The sequence below is a fragment of the Pristiophorus japonicus genome, chromosome 13 (genome assembly GCF_044704955.1).
Source record: "Pristiophorus japonicus isolate sPriJap1 chromosome 13, sPriJap1.hap1, whole genome shotgun sequence".
NCBI lineage: Eukaryota > Metazoa > Chordata > Chondrichthyes > Pristiophoridae > Pristiophorus > Pristiophorus japonicus.
In genome coordinates this window covers 196,659,157-196,682,708 of record NC_091989.1, presented here as the reverse complement: position 1 = coordinate 196,682,708, position 23,552 = coordinate 196,659,157, and the positions used below count along the sequence as shown (strand labels likewise).

Below are 23,552 nucleotides of genomic sequence, written 5' to 3'. Positions count from 1 at the left end.
CCTCTGAATTTCCGCCCTTCAGATTGCAGCATGTCCAAAACTCCATTGTCGAGATCAATGTTGCTCGAGGTTCCTCCCCTTTATTGGCTCCCCATTAGCTAATGCATTGAAATCAAAAACTTTATGCTCATCTACATGCCTTTGCCTCCCTATTACAGCACCCATCTCCAGCCCCATGTTGCAGAACATCCCGTCTGTTGCAACCCCCACCACGCCTTTGGCCAGAGAATCAAGCGCATTGGCCCCACAAGCAAGCACTCATCATGAACCTCCCCCCCCACCTCGATACCCCAAATCCCCCTACCTCGATACCTCAACCCCCCCCCTCATTATCCTGAATTCCCCCAATCTCGTTACTCCGACCCCCACCTCACTATCCCAAACTCCCCCCCCCCACCTCGTCACCCGGAATCCCCCCATCTCATTACTCCTCTCCCCTACTTCAAAGGCCTTCTCAAAGCCGACCTCTCTGGCCCTGCCTTTGGTCTCCACCAACCCTTCTCCTTCCACTGCACAGTGCTGCTATGGAATGGTCTGAATGAAAGCTAAAATAACTTAAGATTTATATCGCACCTTTAACACAGGTGCTGCAGAGGGCTAACCAGGCACAGCAGTCATACCGAACAGTCCGCTGCCATCCTGCGTCGCACGCATTAAACTGGTTAGCCGTGCAATATCCATTTCCTATTGGCTTATTGTAAAATGATGGAACTGGTGAATTGTGCAAGGAGGAGCAGGAGCACGACATCCAATAATCCTGCAGGTTACTTGGGGAAGATTCCACTGTAGAGGTGAAAGGTCAATGGGGGTCGATTCAAAGTACCAGTGGGGCTGGAGGTGGGTTCTGCGATAGGGAGGGAAAGGCCAAGTAGATGACATTTGATTCAGACCATTTGTTGAAAGTGACAATCAGTGAGCCAGTGCTGGACAATGGCCATGGCTGGAGTTTGACATAGCATTTATTTTATTAAAAAATATTACAAGTTCGTAACCCCAACGCAACGTTTCAAGGACAGTTCAGTGGGTAATTTGAAAGATGGTGAAGGAAGAGGAGCGATGGTGGGAACTGGCAGTAACTCAGACCCAGGACCCATTTACGTGGCAAATTTCTTCTGTCGGACCGGTGCAGGCAGCTGTGCATTGATCTCCATCACAGGGCGCTCCACCACCACAAGACAGCCATCCAACAGCATCTCCACGTAGAGCAGAGGCTGCATAGAAAAAGGAGGGTTTAGGGAAACTGACCGGATCCAGAATACAACTACAGATTGTACAGGAAGAAATCTCACTGCATACCAATAAACCCCCGTCATTGGAAAACAAGACACAAGATAAATACCAAGTGCTCAACCTCTGGCCACGGGACACAGTCCGGGCTCAGTCTCCCACCCCCATTCCTCCCCCACCAGGACACAGTCCAGGGCTCAGTCCACGACTTGCCCCCACCCCTGGACACAGTCCCCGATTCCCCCCACCCCCCCTACCGGGACACAGTCCCCAACTTCCCCCGCCCCCTGGGAGACAGTCCGGGGCTCATCCCCGACTCTCCCCCATCCCCCCGGGACACAGTCCGGACTTAGTCCCCAACTCTACCCCCGGACAAAGTCCGGGGAATTAAATAATGGGCATCTGAATCATGGAGAGGATTAAAGGGAGAGTGGGATTAAACTGGGTAGGATAGTAAAGGGTATGGGGAGTGAGGAGAGTGAATTAGACCGAGTGGCTCATGTGGAGGACAATACCAGCTCAGACCAGACAGGCGGAATGGCCTGTTCCTGTGCTAAAACATTCTACGAGTCCCTCAGATCTCACCTTGAATTTCCTGCAGATTTTGAATGCGTGCTCCTGGGCCTTGCGAGCCTTTATGGACAGGACTCTCAGGGTCATCTGGTTATTGAGCAGCGATTGCTCAGTCGGCAGGCGCTGGAAGGAATTGAGAATTAGTCTGGAGAAAAATGCAACAGACAAAAGTGAAATTATCAACAATTGCAAAAAACGCAGATAATTATAGAGTAATCTGTCCTCCTCACAGCGGGCGGGAGAAGGCAGGTGGGGGAGATGATAAGCAATGGAGACCAGCGCCTTAAGACAAGAACGCAGGAGGAGTAAGGCGGTCCAAGAGGAATCATGACTAGAATATAAATTCCGTTGAGTTGGGGAGGGAGAACACGACAACGGGTCAGCGAGGCCATGTTGGGGGGGGTGGGGGAGGATGGGTCAGTGAGGCTGTGGGATGGGTGCCAGGTCAGTGAGGCCGGGAGGGGGTGGGAGGACAGGTCAGCGGGCCTGGATATAATGGCCAGGAGACTTACCAACGACTGGTCAATGATGCAGAACATGTAAGCATCATGAATGATAATCTGTGTGGGCACTTTAGGATTAAAGGTCACATGCGTGACAGGCGTGTCCCGTTCGACCCAGAGTGGGTGCAATCCCTGTCGCTGCAACGCCCGGCTCCATTCAGTGTACTTTTTCTGACTGATGCTAAACTCAAAAATCTGAGAAGACAAAAGTATGTTTTATAAATTAGCATAACTTCCTTACAAGGACTCCGCAAGCTTTTTAACAGCCTTCTCGACTTCAAAGATTTGTATACGTACACCCCGAGGTTTCTCTGTTCCTGCACCCCCTTTAAAATTGTACCATTTAGTTTATATTGCATCCCCTCATTCTGTCTTTCAAAATGTATCACTTCACACTTCTCGTCGTTAAATTTCACCTGCATGTGTCTGTCCATTACACCAGTTTGTCTACGTCCTCCTGACGTCAGTTACTATCCTCCACACTGTTGACTACATTTCCGAGTTTCATATCTTTGAAATTATGCCCGGTATATCCAATTCTAGGTCAATATATATCAAAAAAGGAACGGTCCCAACACCGACTCCTGGAACCACCAGTGTATACTTCCCTCCAGTCTGAAAAACAACTGTCCCCCACTACTCTATGCTTTCTGTCCCTTAGCCAACTTTGTTGCCACTGTCCCTTTAACCCCATTTGCTAACAGGAATCTTCCACTAACCCCACAGTAAAAGAGAGCCTGACAGCAAGGTTCACCGATCAGGCTATTTCATGATGCTGACGAGCAGGTGGAGTGATCTCAATCGGCTACAGTACCTGGTGATCTGCATGGACGGTGATCAGGTTGTTGTTCTGTGGATTAATGGCCATTGCAGTGGGGAGATGATTATAGACCGGAACGGTGCAGTGATGCTAGAAGGAAGAAAGAATCCATCAGTGCTCAGAAACACAGGCCTCACCGACAGCACTCCCTAAACCGCCCCTCCCCCCAATATCTCTCCTCCGCCGCCCCTCCAACACCCCTATCCCTCCCTCGGCCACGCCCGACGTCACCCCTCCTCCAAAACACCCCCATCCCCATCTCGGCCCCACCCCGGACATCGCCCCCTCCCCCCAAACACCACCCCCCCCGATACCTCCCCTCTGCTGACACTGCCCCCCCCCTCTTCCCCCCCCCACCCCACTAACACCACACCCACCCCTCCCCCACATCACCCCATCCCCCTCCCCTGGCCCCGCCCACCAACACTGCCCCCATCCCTCCCTGCCTCCCGCCCCCTCCTCGGTCACCCCCATACCCGGGTGTCAACCTGAAGTTTCTGGTTTCCGGCCCCTACCTTTAACCGCTCGAGGTTATAGATGTTGATTTCACAGCTGTAACTCGCAGCTGCCAGCCAGTTGCCATCAGCACTCGCTGCCAACAGACAGACGGACTCGAGGGACACTACAGGAAAGGGAACAGACCGTGAGCGCTATTCAGCAAAAAACAAACTAAATAAAACCTCCCGGAACAGGCACTGAATCGTCCATCAAAGCAAGAATGGTTTGAAAACAGACCAGGATTTGTTTATTACACAACTAGCAAAAATGTGTGGTCAAATTAGTATATTTATTGCAATAGTACTTGTTTAGATTATCATCTTCTTCGTCTAGAGAATCAATGTCCTCCCTCCCTCCCCCTCCTCTCGGCTCCGCAGCAATGCCCGTGGAAGCCCTGCCCATTGTCCCCACTATATCCACTGCCAACTCCTCATTGGAGCAGACCCAGTGCCAACCAAACTTTCAAAATTCACGCCATCACTCCCTGTCCTGATTGGTTGAGAGGCCAGGCTTGCCCTGATCGCCCATTGGTCGGTGCAACTCCCACTCAGTCCGGACCATGTGCTCCCAGCCCCCAAACAGATAAAAACAGATATTATAATAGATAAGTGTCACAACCTGATTTAGTGAACTTTTTCCAGTGAGAGTCAGCACCTTCAGGAACCGTACCCCAGGGAGAGTCAGCACCTTCAGGAACTGTACCCCAGGGAGAGTCAGCACCTTCAGGAACTGTACCCCAGGGAGAGTCAGCACCTTCAGGAACTGTACCCCAGGGAGAGTCAGCACCTTCAGGAACTGTACTCCAGTGGGAGTCAGCACCTTCACGACAGGGCGGAGGGGGAAGGAAATCACTGAACATTCCCTCCGTTGGATGGTCAATCCCAATAATCGCAGAATTACACACCGCAGCAACAGTTTTGAGGGGAATGTGAACCTGTGGAATTCTCTACCAAAGTTGTTGAGGCCAATTCACTAAATATATTCAAAAAGGAGTTAGATGTAGTCCTTACTACGAGGGGGATCAAGGGGTATGGCGAGAAAGCAGGAATGGGGTACAGAAGTTGCATGTTCAGCCATGAACTCATTGAATGGCGGTGCAGGCTCGAAGGGCCGAATGGCCTACTCCTGGCACCTATTTTCTATGTTTCTAATGCTCCAGACATTAGTGGCCAAAGGTTTAACACCAAAAGAGAACAATATCTTGTGTCCCAGTCAGCTGTCTGGACGTCACTGTTTTTATAGTTGAGCACCAGGCTAAAGGCGGTGGAGCTTGCCAGGAACCCAAATGGTTAGCGGCATTTCTGAGGAAGGCTCACCAGATTTGGGTGCAAGAGAGTGTGCGCGTTTGGAGCCGGGCGTCACCAGATCCACGACCTGAACACAGCTATGATCGGAGGCAACAAACAGCCTGGTTGAATCGGCAGAAAATAGCAACTGATGAGCCGCCTGCAGAGACTTCACAATCCGCGAGACCTGCGGGAGGGAAAGGGTACACAGTCGGAAATCAGTGACATAAGTCCAGCCCACCCAGGACCCCACGGACACATAGAGCCCACCCGGGATCCCACGGACACACAGCAACCCACCCAGGAACCCCCGCCCCCCCCCACACCAGTGACACATAACAACCCACCCGGGACACCCCCCTCGGACACACAGAAACCCACACAGGACTCCACAGACACACAGCAACCCACCCAGGAACCCCCCCCCCCCCACCAGGGACACATAACCCATCCAGGACACCCCCCTCGGACATACAGAAACCCATACAGGACTCCACGGACACACAGAAACCCACCTGGGACCCCATGGACACACAGCAACCCACCCAGGAACCCCCCCCGGACACACAGAAACCCACCCGGGACCCCACGAACACACAGAAACCCACCCGGGACCCCACGGACACACAGCAACCCACCCGGGACCCCACGGACACACAGCAACCCACCCGGGACCCCACGGACACACAGCAACCCACCCGGGGAACCCCCCCGCCCGGACACACAGCAACCCACCCGGGACTCCACGGACACACAGCAACCCACCCGGGACCCCACGGACACACAGCAACCCACCCGGGACTCCACGGACACACAGCAACCCACCCGGGACCCCACGGACACACAGCAACCCACCCGGGACTCCACGGACACACAGCAACCCACCTGGGACCCCACGGACACACAGCAACCCACCCGGGACCCCACGGACACACAGCAACCCACCCGGGGAACCCCCCCGCCCGGACACACAGCAACCCACCCGGGACCCCACGGACACAGAGCAACCCACCCGGGACCCCACGGACACACAGCAACCCACCCGGGGAACCCCCCAGCCCGGACACACAGCAACCCACCCGGGACTCCACGGACACACAGCAACCCACCCGGGGAACCCCCCGCCCGGACACACAGCAACCCACCCGGGACTCCACGGACACACAGCAACCCACCAGGGACCCCACGGACACACAGCAACCCACCCGGTACTCCACGGACACACAGCAACCCACCCGGGGAACCCCCCGCCCGGACACACAGCAACCCACCCGGGACTCCACGGACACACAGCAACCCACCCGGGGAACCCCCCGCCCGGACACACAGCAACCCACCCGAGACTCCACGGACACACAGCAACCCACCCGGGGAACCCCCCGCCCGGACACACAGCAACCCACCCGGGACTCCACGGACACACAGCAACCCACCAGGGACCCCACGGACACACAGCAACCCACCCGTGACTCCACGGACACACAGCAACCCACCCGGGATCCCACGGACACACAGCAACCCACCTGGGACCCCACGGACACACAGCAACCCACCCGGGAGCCCACGGACACTCGGCATCCCACCTGCACGCAGACTGGCCCCGCCACTGCAGACTAGCCCACCCATCCCCATTCCCCGTATCAAACACCCCCACCCGCCAGTCAGACACACTCTTTCTCCCCCCCCCCCACACATAATCACCCCGCCTCCCCACTCATCATTCAAACCAAATCACAAGAAGTCAACACAACTCAACACCTGCTACCGCCTCCCACGCGATTCCCATCTAACACTGTCACAGCTGACCTACCGCATTAACAGCGATGGAGTCATTCTCGTACTGTAACCGATATAGGCGAACTCTGTAGATGGTCGAGAATGCAATCCAGGTTCCACACGGAGAGAGTGCACAGCACCGTATGTGATCACAACCCTACACAAGGGAAATGACAAGACAGAACGAAGATCAGCACCAACACAGACTTAGAACCCGGCTCCCAGGAGCACCTCGCACAGAACCGAAGGGACCGAGTGTAATGTAGCCAAGTTTGCTGATGATACAAAGATGGGTGGGAAAGCAAATTGTGAGAAGGACATAAAAAATCTGCAACGGGATATAGACAGGCTAAGTGAGTGGGCAAAAATTTGGCAGACGGAGTATAATGTGGGAAAATGTGAGGTTATCCACTTTGGCAGAAAAAAAATAGAAAAGCGAATTATAATTTAAATGGAGAAAAATTGCAAAGTGCTGCAGTACAGAGGGACCTAGGGGTTCTTGTGCATGAAACACAAAAGGTTAGTATGCAGGTACAGCAAGTAATCAGGAAGGCAAATGGATGTTGGCCTTTATTGCAAGTGGGATGGAGTATAAAAGCACAGAAGTCCTGCTGCGACTGTACACGGTATTGGTGAGGCCACACCTAGAGTACTGCGTACAGTTTTGGTCTCCGTATTTAAGGAAGGATATACTTGCATTGGAGGCTGTTCAGAGAAGGTTCACACGGTTGATTTCGGAGATGAGGGGGTTGACTTATGAAGATAGGTTAATAGGTTGGGCCTACTCATTGGAGTTCAGAAGAATGAGAGGTGATCTTATCGAAACATGTAAGATAATGAGGGGGCTCGACAAGGTGGATGCAGAGAGGATATTTCCACTCATAGGGGAAACTAAAACTAGGGGACGTAGTTATCTCAGAATAAGGGGCCGCCCTTAAAACTGAGATGAAGAGGAATTTCTTCTCTGAGGGCTGTAAATCTGTAGAATTCTCTGCCCCAGAGAGCTGTGGAGGCTGGGTCATTGAAGATATTTAAGGCGGAGATAGACAGATTTTTGAGCGATAAGGGAGCAAAGGGTTATGGGGAGCGGGCAGGGAAGTGGAGCCGAGTCCATGATCAGATTAGCCTTAATCTTACTGAATGGCAGAGCAGGCTCGCGAGGCAAAATTACCTACTCCTGTTCCTATTTCTTATCTTCTTAACCAAGGGCCCAGGGGCAACTCTCAGAGCCCGGGCCCAGGGGCAGACACGGATTAATCAAGGACAGGCAGCATGGATTTGTCAGGGGAAGGTCATGTCTGATTTACTTGATTGAATTTTGAGAGGAGGTAACCAGGAGGGTCGATAAGAGCAGTGCAGATGATGTAGTGTATATGGATTTTAGCAAAGCTTTTGACAAGGTCCCAAATGGCAGATTGGTCACGAAAGTAAAAGCCAATGGGATCCAGGGCAAAGTGGCAAGTTGGACCCAAAATTGGCTCAGAGGCAAGAAGCAAAGGGTAATGGTTGATGGGTGTTTTTGTGATGGTTGTATCCAGTGGGGTTCCGCAGGGCTCAGTGCTGGGTCCCTTGCTTTTTGTGGTATATATCAATGACTTGGTCTTGAATGTTGGGGGTAGAATTAAGAAGTTTGCAGATGACACTAAAATAGGCTGTGTGGTTGATGGTGAAGAAGAAAGCTGCGGATTGCAGGAAGATATCAATGTACTGGTCAGGTGGGCAGAACAGTAGCAAATGGAATTCAATCTGGAACGTGTGAGGTAATGCATTTGGGAAGATCTAACAAGGTAGGGAATACACATTAAATGGTACAACACTGAAAAGTGCAGAGGAATAAAGGGACCTTGGAATGCAGGTCCACAGATCCCTAAAGGTAGCAGGCCAGGTAGATAAGGTGGTTAAGAAGGCATATGGAATACTTGCCTTTATTAGTCGAGGCATGGAATACAAGAGCAAGCCTGAACTGTATAAAACACTGGTTAGGCTGCAGCTGGAGTACTGTGTGCAGTTCTGGTCACCACATTACAGGAAATATGTGATTGCACTGGAAAGGGTGCAGAAGAGATTTACAAGAATGTTGCCTGGACTGGCTATGAGAAAAGATTGGAGATGCTGGGTCTGTTTTCTTTGGAACAGAGGAGGCTGAGGGGAGCCTGATTGAGGTGTATAAAATTATGAGGGGCCTGGATAGAGTGGATAGGAAGGACCTGTTTCCCTTGGCAGAGGGGTCAACAACCAGGGGGCATAGATTTAAAGTAACTGGGGGGGGGGGTTTAAGAGGAGATATGAGGGAAATTTTCTTCACCCAGAGGGTAATGGGGTTCTGGAACTGCCTGAAAGGGTGGTACAGGCAGAAACACTCACCACATTTAAAAAATACTTGGATGTGCAATTAAAGTGCCGTAACCTACAGGGCTACGGACTAAGAGCTGGAAAGTGGGATTAGGCTGGATACCTCTTGGTTGGTCTGCGCGGACACAATGGGCCGAAATGGTCTCCTTCTGTGCTGTAAATTTCTATGAATCTATTAAGTCCCAGAGCCCGGGGGCAACTTGCACAGAGCCCAGGTGCAACTCCCAGAGCCCAGGGGCAACTCTCCCAAAGAGAGCAAGCTGGGCTCACTTCAGCTCAAGAGCAAAAATGAGTCACCATAATGGAAATGAGCTATGGCTGTCTGGGGGTCACAGAGATACTTTACAGACTCAGGGCTCGCTAGTCAAAGTTCAGAACTTCCATTGCTAATGTCCGAGCCTAAAGCTTCCCGTTCCTCGCACATACCTTGGACTTTAACTGCAGCAGTTTCTCCGGTTTCTTGCTGATGGGCAGAACATCCCCAGGAGTCCCTGAGACAGAGTGGGGAAGAAATGTCACTATATATCATACAGATAAAAAGAAAACTAGTCTGGATAAACTGGAAAGGAAAATTGGCAAATACCCTAAGTTCACAAACAATGGGAAGTATTCAAACCAGATCTGGTTGGGGACAGACTTGACATCACAAGTCGGAAATAACAGCAGCAAAAGCTTAAGTACCTTTAATGAGCAGAGACATTGCCAAGAAAGAGACAAATGTATATGGGGTTCTGGGGGAGTGGGACTAGCTGAAGTGCTCTTGCAGAGAGCTGGCACGGGCTCGACGGGCCGAATGGCCTCCTTCTGTGCTGTAACCATTCTATGATAATAGAAACATGGGTTTAACACAAGGCTGCGCGGTACACTCCAATGGGGTGCAGGAAGGTGTAGATTGTACAGGCTCTGGGCTCAAACCCAGGAGGTGGATGGAAGCTAGGGTCATGTTGTGAAAGAATCTCTGCCCTCAGTTAGTAACTGTGCTGACGGTTTGCAATCGTGTTAAATCCCAGTTGATAATATTTTGCACATCTCTCACGTTGCTCATTCTAATAGATCTTGAAGTTCTAGTTGAGGAATTATTCACTAACGAGGCCAATGAAGTTTAAACAGGACAATCCAGTTACTAAATTTGAGTCAGTTTATGGATGTCAAACTTCACAAAAAATGATAGAAATAACAGCACAGAAGGACAAAAAGGGAGTACGAGAATAGATTAGCGGCCAACATAAAAGGGAACTGAAAAATCTTTTATAAACATATAAATGGGTAGTCAAAGGAAGGGTGCGTATAATTAAGGACCAAAGTAGATATTGTGGAGGCAGAGGGCATTGTTGAGGTATTAAATGAGTACTTTGCATCACTAGAGAAGAGGATGCTGCCAATGTAGGAGGAGGTAGTATAGCAATATTGGATAGGATAAAAAGATTGTCCATACTCAAAGTAGAAGAAAAGTTGCCCGGTCCGGATGGGATGCATCCTAGGTTACTGAGGGAAGCAAGGGTGGAAATTGCAGAGGCTCTGGCCACAATGGATATGGGGGTGGTACCAGAGGACTGCAAGTGTTACACCACTGTTCAAAAAAGGAGGGGGATAAACCTGGCAATTACAGGCCAGTCAGCTGAATGTCAGTGGTGAGGAAACTTTTAGAAACAACAGTCTGGGACAAGATTAATTGGCACTTGGAAAATTATGGGTTAATAAATGAAAGTCAAATGTCAACAAGTTGTGTTTGACTAACTTGATTGAATTCTTTGATAAAGTTACGGAGAGGGGTGATGAGGGTTGTGTGGTTCATGTTGTGTATACGGACTTTCAAAAAGTGTTTAATAAAAGTATCACATAATAGGTTTGTTAGCAAAATTAAAGCCCATGGGATTAAAAGGATAGTGGCAGCACAGCTACAAAATTGGCTAAGGGACAGAGAATAGTAATGAATGGTTATTTTTCCAGAGTAGAGAGAAGTACACAATGGCTCTCCCCAGGGGTCAGTATTAGGACCACTGCTCTTTTCGATATATATCAACAACCTGGACTTCGGAATACAGGCATCATTTTAAAGTTTGCAGAAACTCAGAAATACAGCATATACAGGATAGTAACAGACTTCAGAAGAACATACACAGACTGGTGAAATGGGCAAACACATGGCAGTTGCAATTTAACGCAGAGTAGTGTAAAGTGATGCATTTTGGTAGGAAGAATGAGGGGCAATATAAACTAAATGGTACGTGGTCCTGCAATTTTTTTCTTTTCAAGTATTTATCCAATTCCCTTTTGAAAGTTATTATTGAATCTGCTTCCTCCGCCATTTCAGGTAGCACATTCCAAATCACAACAACTCGCTGAGTAAAACATTTCAAACCCAGACTGTGGGTCCTTTGCTATTTTGGGTGTTCGAGAGAAGCGGGCAAGTATCACGAGAGCTGACCGGGCGCGAAGCTACTAAAGGAGCGGCACAGAGCGGGAGAGCCGGTGTTTGGGAGGAGCCATCCTGCGTGGGTAAGAGACAAAAAGTTAAACGATTCTAAATCGAAGTGCGACGTCACAGCCAAGCAGGTAAGCAATTGGCCGGTGAATATTTCTCTTTTTTTTTAAACCCTGGACATTGGTGTAAGTTAGGAGCCACAATTAAATAGATAAGTGATATTTATTATCTAAAAAACCTAATTAATTAAACCAGCTGTTTGCTGAGTAGCAGCTGGGTGTGTTTTGCTAAGGTTTATTTCTATTCGATAGTTCCGAGTCAATTCGAGGGATGGCAGGGCAGCTCAGACCCGTGGATTGCACATCCTGTGGCATGTGGGAAATCCTGGACGACCATGTGTGCAGGAGGTATCTCCAGCTGCACCAACTCGAGCTCCGCGTTTTGGAGCTTGAGCAGAGGCTGGAGTCACTGCGGTGCATCCAGGTGACTGAGAGCTACGTGGATAGCACGTTTCTAGAGGTGGTCACCCCGCAGCTTAAGAGTGTGCAGGCAGAGAGGAAGTGGATGACTGCCAGACAGAAGAGGTAGCCTAGGCAGGTAGTGCAGGAGTCTCGAGTCCATCTCGCTCTCCAACCGGTATTCTCTTGAGTACCGGTTGGTGCCTTTGGGGAGTGCAGCCAGAGCCAAGTCCACGGCACCACGGGTGGCTCAGCTGAACTGGAGTGGGGGGTGAGGGGTGGGGGGTGGGGGCAGAAGAAGAATGGAAGAGCTATAGTGATAGGGAATTCAATAGTCGGGGGGGGGGACAGAGAGGCGTTTCTGCGGCCGCAGACGTGACTCCAAGATGGTCTCCCTGGTACCAGGGTCAAGGATGTCACCGAGCGGTTGGGGGGGGGGGGAAACAGCCAGTGGCCGTGGTCCATATCGGTACCAATGACATAGGTAGAAAGAGAGATGAGGTCCTGCAGGCAGAGTTTAGGGAGCTAGGAGAGAGATTAAAATGCAGGACCTCAAAGGTAGTCAGCACCAGATTATTCCTGGTGCCACGAGCTAGTGAGTACAGAAAGAGGATAGAGCAGATGAATGCGTGGCTGGAGAGATGGTGCAGGAGGAAGGAAGGCTTTAGATTCCTGAGGCATTGGGACCGCTTCTGGGGGAGGTGGGATTTGTACAAGCCGGGCAAGTTGCATCTCAACAAAGCCGGGACCAATATCCTCACGGTGGGGGTTGCTAGTGCTGTTGGGGAGGGTTTAAACTAGCTTGGCAGGGGGATGGGAACCCGAGAATTGATTCAGTAGGGAGTAAAGTAAAGCTGGAATTGGAAAGCAGAAATGGAGAAAGTGAATGTGAAGGACGGAGGAAACAAGGACTAGAAAGTAGTCAACAAGGAGGTCTAGTTGTACTAAATGGTATATACTTCAATGCAAGGAGTATAGGGAATAAGGCAGGTGAGCTGAGAGCACAGGTAGGCACTTGGGAGTATGATATAGCTATTACAGAGACATGGCTAAAAGAGGGGCAAGTATGGCAGCTCAACATTTCTGGTTAAAGGATTTTCAGACAGGATAGAGGGGGGTAAAAAGGGGAAGGGGGGGGTTAAAAGGGGAAGGGGGGGTAAAAAGGGGAAGGGGGGGTAAAAAGGGGAAGGGGGGTAAAAAGGGGAAGGGGGGGTAAAAAGGGGAAGGGGGGGTAAAAAGGGGAAGGGGGGGTAAAAAGGGGAAGGGGGGTAAAAAGGGAAGGGGGGGCCGTGGTATTGATTAAAGAAACTATTACAGCTGTGAGGAGGGATGATATGTTAAGAGAGATCAACAAACAAGACCATATGGGTCGAACTGAAAAACAAAAAAGGGGCATTCACACTGCTCATTGTGTACTATAGACCCCCAAACAGTGAGAAGGAGATAGAAGAGCAAATAGGTAGGCAAATTTCTGAGAAGTGTAAAAACTATAGGGCAGTAATAGGGGATTTCAACTATCCTAAAATTAACTAGGACAAACGTAGTGTGAAGGCTATAGAGGGTGCGGAATTCCTAAAATGCATTCACGAGAACTTTTATAGCCAGTATGTAGCAAGCCCAACACGGGAGGGGGCGGTTTTGGATTTAGAGGGGTATCAGTGGGAGAGCATTTAGGTGCTAGTGACCATAATTCAGTTAGATTTAAGGTAGTTATGGAAAAGGATAAGTATAGACCAGGAATAATAGTTCTAAATTGGGGGAAAGCCAACTTTGCTAAGCTGAAAGGTGATTTAGCCATAGTGGACTGGAAACAACTACTTGAAGGTAAATCAGTGCCAGAGCAGTGGGAGGCATTCAAGGAGGAGATCCGTAGGGTTCAAGCCAAATATGTGCACTTAAAGAAAAAGGAAGGAACTAACAAATCTAGAGCCCCCAGGATGTCTAGGGTCATACAGGATAGGATAAAGAAAAAAAGGAAAGCTTATGACAGATACCGAGGGCTAAATATTGCAGAATCTCTAGAGGTATATAGAAAGTGCAGGGGTGAAATTAAAAAGGATATTAGGAAAGCAAAGAGAGAGCATGAAAAATTCTTGGCAAGTAAAATCAAGGAAAACCCAAAGATGTTTTATAAATATATTAAGAGCAAGAGGATAACTAAAGAAAAGGGTAGGGCCTATTGGAGACCATGAAGGTAATGTGTGTGTGGAGGCGGGAGATGTGGATATGGTTCTTAATGAATACTTTGTGTCTGTTTTCACAAAAGAGAGGGGCGATGCAGACACTGCTATCGAGGAGGAGGAGTGTGAAATATTAGATGAAATAAACAGTGAGAGGAGGTATTAAGGGGTTTAGCAGCTTTGAAAGTGGTTATGTCCCAGGCCGGATGAAATGTATCCCAGGCTACTAAAAGAAGCAAAAAAGAGGAAATAGCAGAGGCTTTGACCATCAGTTTCCAATCCTCTCTGGCTTCCGATGTGATGCCAGAGGACTGTTAATGTGGTACCTTTATTTAAGAAGGGAGAAAGGATAGACTGAGTAATTACAGGCCAGTCAGCCTAACCTCAATGGTGGGAAAATTATTGAAAAAATCCTGAAGACAGGGAAATCTTCATTTTGAAAGACACAGATTAATTAGGGTCAACAGGATTTGTTAAGGAAAGGTCATATCTAACTAAGTTGATTGAATTTTTCAAGGAGGTAACCAGGAGTGTCGATGAGGGCAGTGCCTATGATGTAGTGTATATGGATTTTAGCAAAGCTTTTGATAAGGGCCCAAATGGCAGACTGGTCATGAAAGTAAAAGCCCATGGGATCCAGGGAAAAATGGAAAGTTGGATCCAAAATTGGCTCAGAGGCAGGAAGCAAAGGGTAATGGTCGATGGGTATTTTTGTGACTGGAAGGTTGTTTCAAGTGGGGTTCCGCAGGGCTCAGTAATAGGTCCCTTGCTTTTTGTGGTACACATCAATGATCTAGACTCGAATATAGGGGGTATGATTAAGAAGTTTGCAGATGATACTAAAATCAGCTGTGTGGTTGAAAATGAAAAGAAAGCTGCGGACTGCAGCAACTATCAATCAAGTTGCAGCAAGTGATCAAGAAGGCAAATAGAATGTTGGCCTTTATTGCAAGGGGGATAGAGTATAAAAGCAGAGAAGTCCTGCTACAACTGTACAGGATATTGGCGAAGCCACACCTAGAGTACTGCGTACAGTTTTGGTCTCCATAGTTAAGGAAGGATATACTTGCATTGGAGGCTGTTCAGAGAAGGTTCACTCGGTTGATTCCGGAGATGAGAGGGTTGACTTATGAAGATAGGTTGAGCCTATACTCATTGGAGTTCAGAAGAATGAGAGATGGTCTTATCGAAAGATATTAAGATAATGAGGGGGCTCGACAAGGTGGATGCAGGGAGGATATTTCCACCCATAGGGGAAACTAACACCAGGGGGTATAGTCTCAAAATAAAATTGAGACGAGGAAGAATTTCTTCACTCTGAGGGTTGTAAATCTATGGAATTCTCTGCTCCAGAGAGCTGTGGAGGCTGGGTCATTGAATATATTTAAGGCTGAGATGGACAGATTTTTGAGAGATAAGTGAATAAAGGGTTATAGGGAGCGGGCAGGGAAGTGGAGCGGAGTCCATGATCTTATTAAGTGGCGGAGCAGGCTCGAGGGGCCTAATGGCTTACTCCTGCTCCTATACTCTATGCCTCTTGTAATAAAGGCCAACATTCCATTTGCCTTCCTGATTATTTGATGTACCTGCATACAAACATTTTGTGTTTCATGCACAAGGACCCTCAGGTCCCTTTGTACTGCAGCACTTTGAAAACTTTTCTCCGTTAAAATTATAATTTGCTTTTCTATTTAATCTGCCAAAGTGGATAACCTCACATTTTCCCACAGTATATTCCATCTGCCAAATTTTTGCCCATTCACTTAGCCTGTCTATATCACTTTGCAGATTTTTTGTGTCCTCCTTACAATTTGCTTTCCCACCCATCTTTGGGTATCATCAGCAAACTTGGCTATATTTCACTTGGTCCCTTCATCCAAGTCATTAATACAGATTGTAAATAGTTGAGGCCCCAGCACCGATCCCTGTGGCACTCCAGTAGTTACTGTGGAAAATGACCCATTTATTCCGACACTCTGTTTTCTATTCGTTAACCAATCCTCTATCCTTGCTAATATATTACCCCCAACCCCATGAACTTTTATCTTGTGCAGTAACCTTTTATGTGACATCTTATCGAATGCCTTCTAGAAGTCCAAATACACCACATCCACTGGTTCCCCCTTAGCCACCCTGCATGTTACATCCTCAAAGAATTCCAGCAAATTTATCAAACATGATTTTCCTTTCATAAAACCAAGCTGACTCTGCTTGATTGAATTATGCTTTTCCAAATGTCCTGCTACTACTTCCTTAATAATGGACTGCAGCATTTTCCCAATGACAGATGTTAGGCTAACTGGTCTATAGTTTCCTGCTTTCTGTCTGCCTCCTTTTTAAAAAAAAAATAGGGGCGTTACATTTGCAGTTTTCCAATCTGCTGGGACCTCCCCCGAATCCAGGGAATGTTGATAGATTATAATCAATGCATCCACTATCTCTGCAGCCACTTAACTTAAGAACATAAGAAATAGGAGCAGGAGTAGGCCATATGGCCCCTCGAGCCTGCTCCACCATTCAATAAGATCATGACTGATCTGATCATGGACTCAGCTCCACTTCCCTGCCTGCTCCCCATAACCCCTTTTCGTTTAAGAAACTGTATTTCTGTCTTAAATATATTCAATGACCTAGCTTCCACAGCTCTTTGAGGCAGCGAATTCCAGATTTACAACCCTCAGAGAAGTTTCTCCTCATCTCAGTTTTAAATGGACGGCCCCTTATTCTAAGACCGTGCCCTCTAGTTCTAGTCTCCGCTATCTGTGGAAACATTCTCTCTGCATCCACCTTGTCAAGCACCCTCATAATCTTATACGTTTCGATAAGATCATCTCTCATTCTTCTCACATTTCTTTTAAGAGCCTAGGATGTAAGCCATCAGGTCCAGGGGACTTGTCCACCTTTAGTCCCATTATTTTACCAAGTACTACATCTTTAGTGATAGTGATTGTATTAAGTTCCTCCCTCCCTATAGCCCCTTGATTATCCACTATTGGGATGTTTTTAGTCTCTTCTACCGTGAAGACTGACAAAAAATATTTGTTCGTTTCTACCATTTCCCTGTATCCCATTATTAATTCCCTAGTCTCATCCTCTAGGGGACCAACATTTATTTTAACCACTCTTTTTTTTATTTATGTACCTGTACAAACTCTAACTATCTGTTTTTATATTTCTTGTTCGTTTACTTTCATAATCCCTCTTCTTCTCTCTATTATTTTTTTTTAGTCGTCCTTTGTTGGCTTTTAAGTTTCCCAATCCTCTGGCCTCCCACTGGTCTTGGCCACATTGTATGCCCTTGTTTTGAATTTGATATCATCCCTTAGTTGGTTATCCCTTCTCTTACAGAGTGGTTGAAGCAGCATCAATAATGATTTTATAAAAGGGAATTGGATAACTACTTGAAAAGAAAAAAACTTGCAGGGCTACGGGGAAAGGGCAGAGAAGTGGGACTAATTGGAGAGCTCCTTCAAAGATCCAACACAAGCACGATGGGCCGAATGGCCTCCTCCTGATTTGTACATTCCATGATTCTAGTCGCTAAGCCTCTTAGACCCCACCTCCCCCAGAACATTGTCACTGGCTGCACCTTCACAAACATCATCATCATAGGCAGTCCCTCAAAATCGAGGAAGACTTGCTTTCACTCCAGAAATGAATTCTCAGGTGACTGTACAGTCCAATACAGGAACTAATTTTTGAAGGGTGGAAAATGCCTGTGCGCGAGTTCTTTTAACGTGGGGTGGTCGTTGCACACCGGCTACCACACGGGCTTAGCAGAGCAAGATCTTGGTCCAGTGGCAAGGGGGTCCGAGATGACTGGAGACCAGGCTCTCCTGTATGGGCCTAATTGTCTACGTGGGGTGTGAGCCGTAAGCTCGGCATTGAGCAGTGCCTCCGGGAGAGGTGGTGGGAGATCTGAGGTGGGATGATTAGAAGGATAAGATACGCTCTATTTTAATCTTCTCGAAGGGTCGTGGGAGAAGTCAGTGTGGCCACCACCATTGCCCGCACCACAGTCTGCACTAAAAAATGAACATCTCTTTTTTTTTTTAAACTGAGATATATCATTTTATTTTGGCAAGTAAGAGGGGAAGAGAACAACCAGTTTTCAACAAATAGTGTCTGAGCAGTAGCGTTCCAGGTCTCACCGAGACCATAATCCACACAGCAGCACTGGGCTATAGTGTGCCCGGTCTCACTGGGACTCTGGGCCACACCATGCCCAAAGTGCGTGATGTGCCTGTGTTTATCGTGCTCACTGCCTCGGCTTCCCCTCACTTCACACAGGTATTGTGTTTCCAAACCTTCTTAGTTAAGTGCGCCGACAGCAAATTAAAATCTGCATTTTTTTTCGGAGGCCCTTTATTCATAGCGTGCTGTACCTGAACGTGATCCCTTACCTGTGGCTCCCGAGCTGCCCAATCGCCACAACTCAAGCTGCTGTGGGAACTGAAACAGCAGCAGATTTGCCTTCCGGCTGCAACACACCAGGCTTCGCTGTGGAGAGGTCAAAGGATTGATTTCAAGATTAATTCGCCTCTCTTTCATGTCTCACCCCACCTCTCACGTACAGCTTGCATTATTTCAGATAGGAGGGTGAGCTGACCGACCGACCTGTTCACTGGCTGGAAACTCTCCTTTAACAGCAATCATTCAACTACTTCCCAGATTTTAACCCTTCCTCAACTAATTTCACCAATTTCTGCTCCCGGCCAGAATGGAAATGATTGGAGGGCAATTCCTCTCTCCCCACCCGGGATCAGGCCTGGCGTTTGCACCGCTGTCAGCGACTGCAATTGATTATGCACATATCATTTGTATTCTGTAACTATCCTCCACACTGCACAAATCACCACGCTTTTAATCAGGAGACGTTGCTGTAGTTTTCAGTCACGAGATCAGTTTGCCGCAGTTCATCGAGACTCCATGTAAATAGACTTTATTTGCTTTGCTGTTTGTTGAATAAACGCCGTAAGTCCCGCCCTGTCTTAACTCATTGGCTGACACACTGATGTCAATAAACGCTCCGTTTATTCACAACATGCTGCACCTGAACAGAATCCCTTACCCGTGGCTCCCGAACGGCCCAATTGCCACAACTCGAGCTGCTCTGGGAACTGAAACCGGAGCAGATTTGCCTCCAACACACCAGGTTGTCCCTGCTATAGCGCTCTGTACTTCACACCGACTCTCCATATGCAGACGCATTGTACAGTACATTAAACACAGGCTTCTTACTAGTGTTCCAATCCCCATGTGCAAACCATCTGCAGACTACGACTGCCTTTGCACACAAGTCCCTCAGCCCAAAGTCCAAGTCAGAATATCACTCCTTGGTTTCTGTGTTGAAGAATAATTGGGTGCAGACAGACTGAGGCCACAGCTGTTGGCTGCAGCTAGCACTTACATGTGGGAAGAGGACCTTGCGGAGAGCAGCTTCATACGACTTGGTTTCCACTCTGTCCATCAGGGGACGAATGACCAGCTGGGTGTCCACACCTGGTCCAGGAAAAGAAAGAATTCAGGAACGTTCCAACTCAGCGCTAACCTACCACAGAAACAGATCTGATCCACTCACCACCTGAGACCAGGGCAGACTTGGAGTGAACGACGGCCCTCACATCGTGGGAATGGTGCTTGAAGGTCTTTGTACGAACCCACTGGGTGTTGGCAGCTCCTGACTTTACTGCAAGCAGCTGGAATTGGACGACGGTTCCCTCGGATGTCCCGACTGCAATGCTGTCCTCGGCCTGCAGAGCAAAATCCGCATCAGCAGAGTGTGCGACAGAGCCCGACAGCGAGTGGGTGTGCGACAGAGCCCGACAGCGAGTGGGTGTGCGACAGAGCATTATAGCTGAGTGTGACAATGAGTGGGGTGTGATTGGACCAGTGACAAGAGATGTGTGAACTCAATGAGCCCATCTCATTCACCTCGTTCACTGCCAGTGACAGCACATCACACTTGGTGACTGGGTGTGTTTTCAGCAGAGTTCCTGTCTTCCAATCCCAGAACTGCACTTTCCCCGCCGAATCTGCGCTCACGATGGTGTAATCACTCAGGAACCCGAGGCTCCACACCACACATTCACGATTGTGCGAAGTCGTATCACCACGATCCACATGAATACGGCGTGTGCAGTGACCTGGAGAAAGAGAGAGAGAGAGTGAGAGTGAGAGGGAGGGTGATGAACACATGTGAATGGGGCAATCAGGAGGAGCTGGGATTCAGCTAAACGCCACAGACAGAAAAACTGACTCAGGTCCAGAACAAAGAACGGCGGGTCAAACAATCGAGAGCTTCAAATCTTTTTAGAAACGTCTTTTTTAATTTTGCTCTCGGTGACTCTGAGATGGTTCAAGAGTGCCTCACACAAATTTTCACAGAACCTCGACATCAGGCAGAGAGAGAAGGCTCATCTACTGAAATGGATTCAAACTCAGGCCTCCGAGCTGAAAGGGCAGCATCCAAACTGCTTCACACTGCTCACTTATATCAACAAAGGCTGAGCCCCACAGGTGGGATACACCAGGGGGCAGCTGCCCACGTTGAGTAGCGGGTTCCCTATCTGGCAGGATTGCCCAAGTTCTACCCCACTGAGCAGTTCACACGGAACATCGACTAGACGCATTCGGACACCAGGAGCAGCTTGTAACATTCACTCACCTCCTCGCCAAAGGACATCAAATCATGCCAACCAGACTTTACCCCGGTAACAATCATAAACACACTGACTTACCAGACTTCACATCAAAAACTCGGATAACATCCAGTGACCCTGTCGCAATCATTGTGCCCGACTTGTGCCAGGCCAGAGAGAGCACACGACCTGCCAAAGAGAGAGAAGCCCATCATGTTCCTGCTGTCAATTCATAGAATCTTATAGTACAGAGAGAGGCAGTGTTGGTTCTTTCAAACATCTATACAATTAGTCCCACTCCCCGCTCTTTCCCCATAGCCCTGCAAATTTTCCCCTCCCAGTATGTATCCAATTCCCTTTTGAAAGTTACTATTGAATCTTCTTCCACTACCGTTTCAGGCAGCGCGTTCCAGATCACAACAACTTGTTGCATTAAAAAAATTCTCACCTCCCCTATGGCTCTTTTGCCAACTATCTTAAATCTGCGACCTCTGGTTACTGACCCTCCTGCCACTGGAAACAGTTTCAAATCTTTCTTGAGTTTGATAAAGTCCTTGCTTTGGCACTCTGTTGTCTATTGATAAAGGATTCCATATGTTTTTAGCAGCCTTCTCAACTTGTCCTGCCACCTTCCAGATTTGTGTACATACACCTCAGGTACCTGTTCCTGCACTCCCTTTTAAAATTGTATCATTTAGTTAATATTGACTCTCATTCTTTCTTCAAAAATGCTTCATTGTACATTTCTCTGGGTTAAATTTCAACTGCCATGTGTTTGCCCATTTCACCACTCTGTCTATAATCTCCTGAAGTCCAGTCACACTTTCCAAAGTGCCGTCTCTATTCCTGTGCTCTTCACTGTGAAACTCAGACACCTCCCCCCCACCCCCAAACACACATTCCAATGGCAATGTCAGGTAGCTCCTCTTGTGCTGGGTTGCAGAGACAGAGACAGAGCCCCTCCCGTCCCGTCTCAGTGAGGGTCACAGCCTCTGGTCAGAGTGCGATACTGGACTCAGGAATCCAGATATAATAGCTTTATCCTTTTATCCATTAAAAAACACACACCTTTTTGACGATCCAGATTTCTCTCAAACTGAAGTTTTTCTGGAACAATCTCAAACAGCTTGACTGAGCCATCTTCACAGCCGACCTGCAGATAACAGAGAACCTTCAGCAACCAGTGCACACAGACCCAGGCCAGAAACACAGTAAGATGCAGCAATCGTATTAAAATAAAACTCTTCACTTCACACTCACAGTGGGTGAGAGTTTTGAAGAGAAAGAAAACTCTTCACTCAGACTCAAATTCACTTTAAAATTGATGTTTCAAGAAATTTATTCAGATATAAAATATGTTTTCCTCCTTATCAAACACTCCCAGGGAACGTACAGCAAGGGTTAGATACAGAGTAAAGCTCCCTCGACACTGTCCCATCAAACACTCACAGGGCAGGTACAGCATGGGTTAGATACAGAGTAAAGCTCCCTCGACACTGTCCCATCAAACAGTCCCAGGGCAGGTACAGCACGGGTTAGATACAGAGTAAAGCTCCCTCTACACTGTCCCATCAAACATTCCCAGGGCAAGTACAGCACGGGTTAGATACAGAGTAAAGCTCCCTCTACACTGTCCCATCAAACATTCCCAGGGCAAGTACAGCACGGGTTAGATACAGAGTAAAGCTCCCTCTACACTGTCCCATCAAACACTCCCAGGGCAGGTACAGCACAAATTAAATCAGAAGAAAAATTATGTCCCACAAAGTAAGAGCTGTATCCTCGGATATCCCAATACGTTTATAGTCCAGTTTAGATTTTTTTTAACTGCACAGTCTTTAACCTGTGCATGGATCACCCTGTACTAACCGCCAGATGAGTCTCCTCGCAGTTACAGCTCATGCACCAGAGAGGGCCTCCGAAAGCATCCAGTCTGTACTTGGGACAGAGTCTCTGCAGGTCAAACTCGATGATTTCTCCATTCAATCCCACACTCAGAAGGCGATCCTGACCAACCCAGCTGATTGCTTCAATTAACCTCTTGTCATCCCCAGGAATCACCTGTAAACAGGAAAGGTTCAGTTAATCGATAGTGTGCTGTGAGTATCCAGCTCATGCACCCACATCAGCTTTACTCCATTATTCAAGCTCCAGTCCAGGACACCAGTACATAATCCAGAAAGAAAGAACAAGGGAAATGCAGCAGTCAATTTACAGACAGCAAGATCCCACAAACAGAAAATTGATGAATGACCAAATCATGTTTTTAATGATGTTGATTAAAGGATATTGGCCAGAACTCCCTGCTCTTCTTCGAATAGTGCCAAGCGATCTTTTACATCCACCCGAGAAGGAAGACCAGACCTCGGTTTAATATCTCAAATGAAAGACAGCCCCTCCGACAGTGCGGCACTCCCTCAGTACTGTCCCTCCGACAGTGCGGCGCTCCCTCAGCACTGCGGGAGGATGTGAGCTGTGTGTGCTGGGCCGGGGCCGGGGCCGGGGCCGCGGGTTTACCTTTTCCTGGTTGAAGTTGCTGGCCGGGTTGAAGATCTCCACCGAGCCGTTGCACCGCGCCAGCGCCAGGCGCCCCCGGCCGCTGTAGGCCAGGCAGCGGATCGCCGCCGGCACAAAGGCGAAGAACCGCACCCGGTGCACCTGGAACTCGCCCATGATGGGCCCGGCCTCAGGGTCAGGCCTCAGGGTCTGTCTCTGGGGGCCCGAGGCTCTCGGCTCGGGTCGGGGGCCGGGCTCCGGGTTTCGTTTTTTTCTCCGCGCGGTCCGCGAGGTCTGACCCTTCACCCGGAAGCTGA

At 48.5% G+C, this 23,552-nt stretch overlaps 1 protein-coding gene across 1 annotated transcript; it reads right to left on the bottom strand.

The window, feature by feature from the left end:
- Positions 1-941: 941 nt before the first annotated feature.
- On the bottom strand, positions 942-23,547 carry utp4 (UTP4 small subunit processome component). The gene is made up of 16 exons (XM_070898369.1): positions 23,257-23,547; positions 22,609-22,800; positions 21,808-21,892; positions 20,839-20,928; positions 20,033-20,244; positions 19,680-19,851; positions 19,509-19,600; positions 18,502-18,598; positions 9,462-9,526; positions 6,718-6,840; positions 4,938-5,094; positions 3,639-3,745; positions 3,118-3,213; positions 2,313-2,498; positions 1,813-1,923; positions 942-1,211 (listed from the first exon to the last, which is right to left on the bottom strand). Exons 1-16 carry the CDS (start codon positions 23,410-23,412, stop codon positions 1,095-1,097), a joined length of 2,058 nt encoding a protein of 685 aa, XP_070754470.1. The 5' UTR covers positions 23,413-23,547; the 3' UTR covers positions 942-1,094.
- Positions 23,548-23,552: the final 5 nt, after the last annotated feature.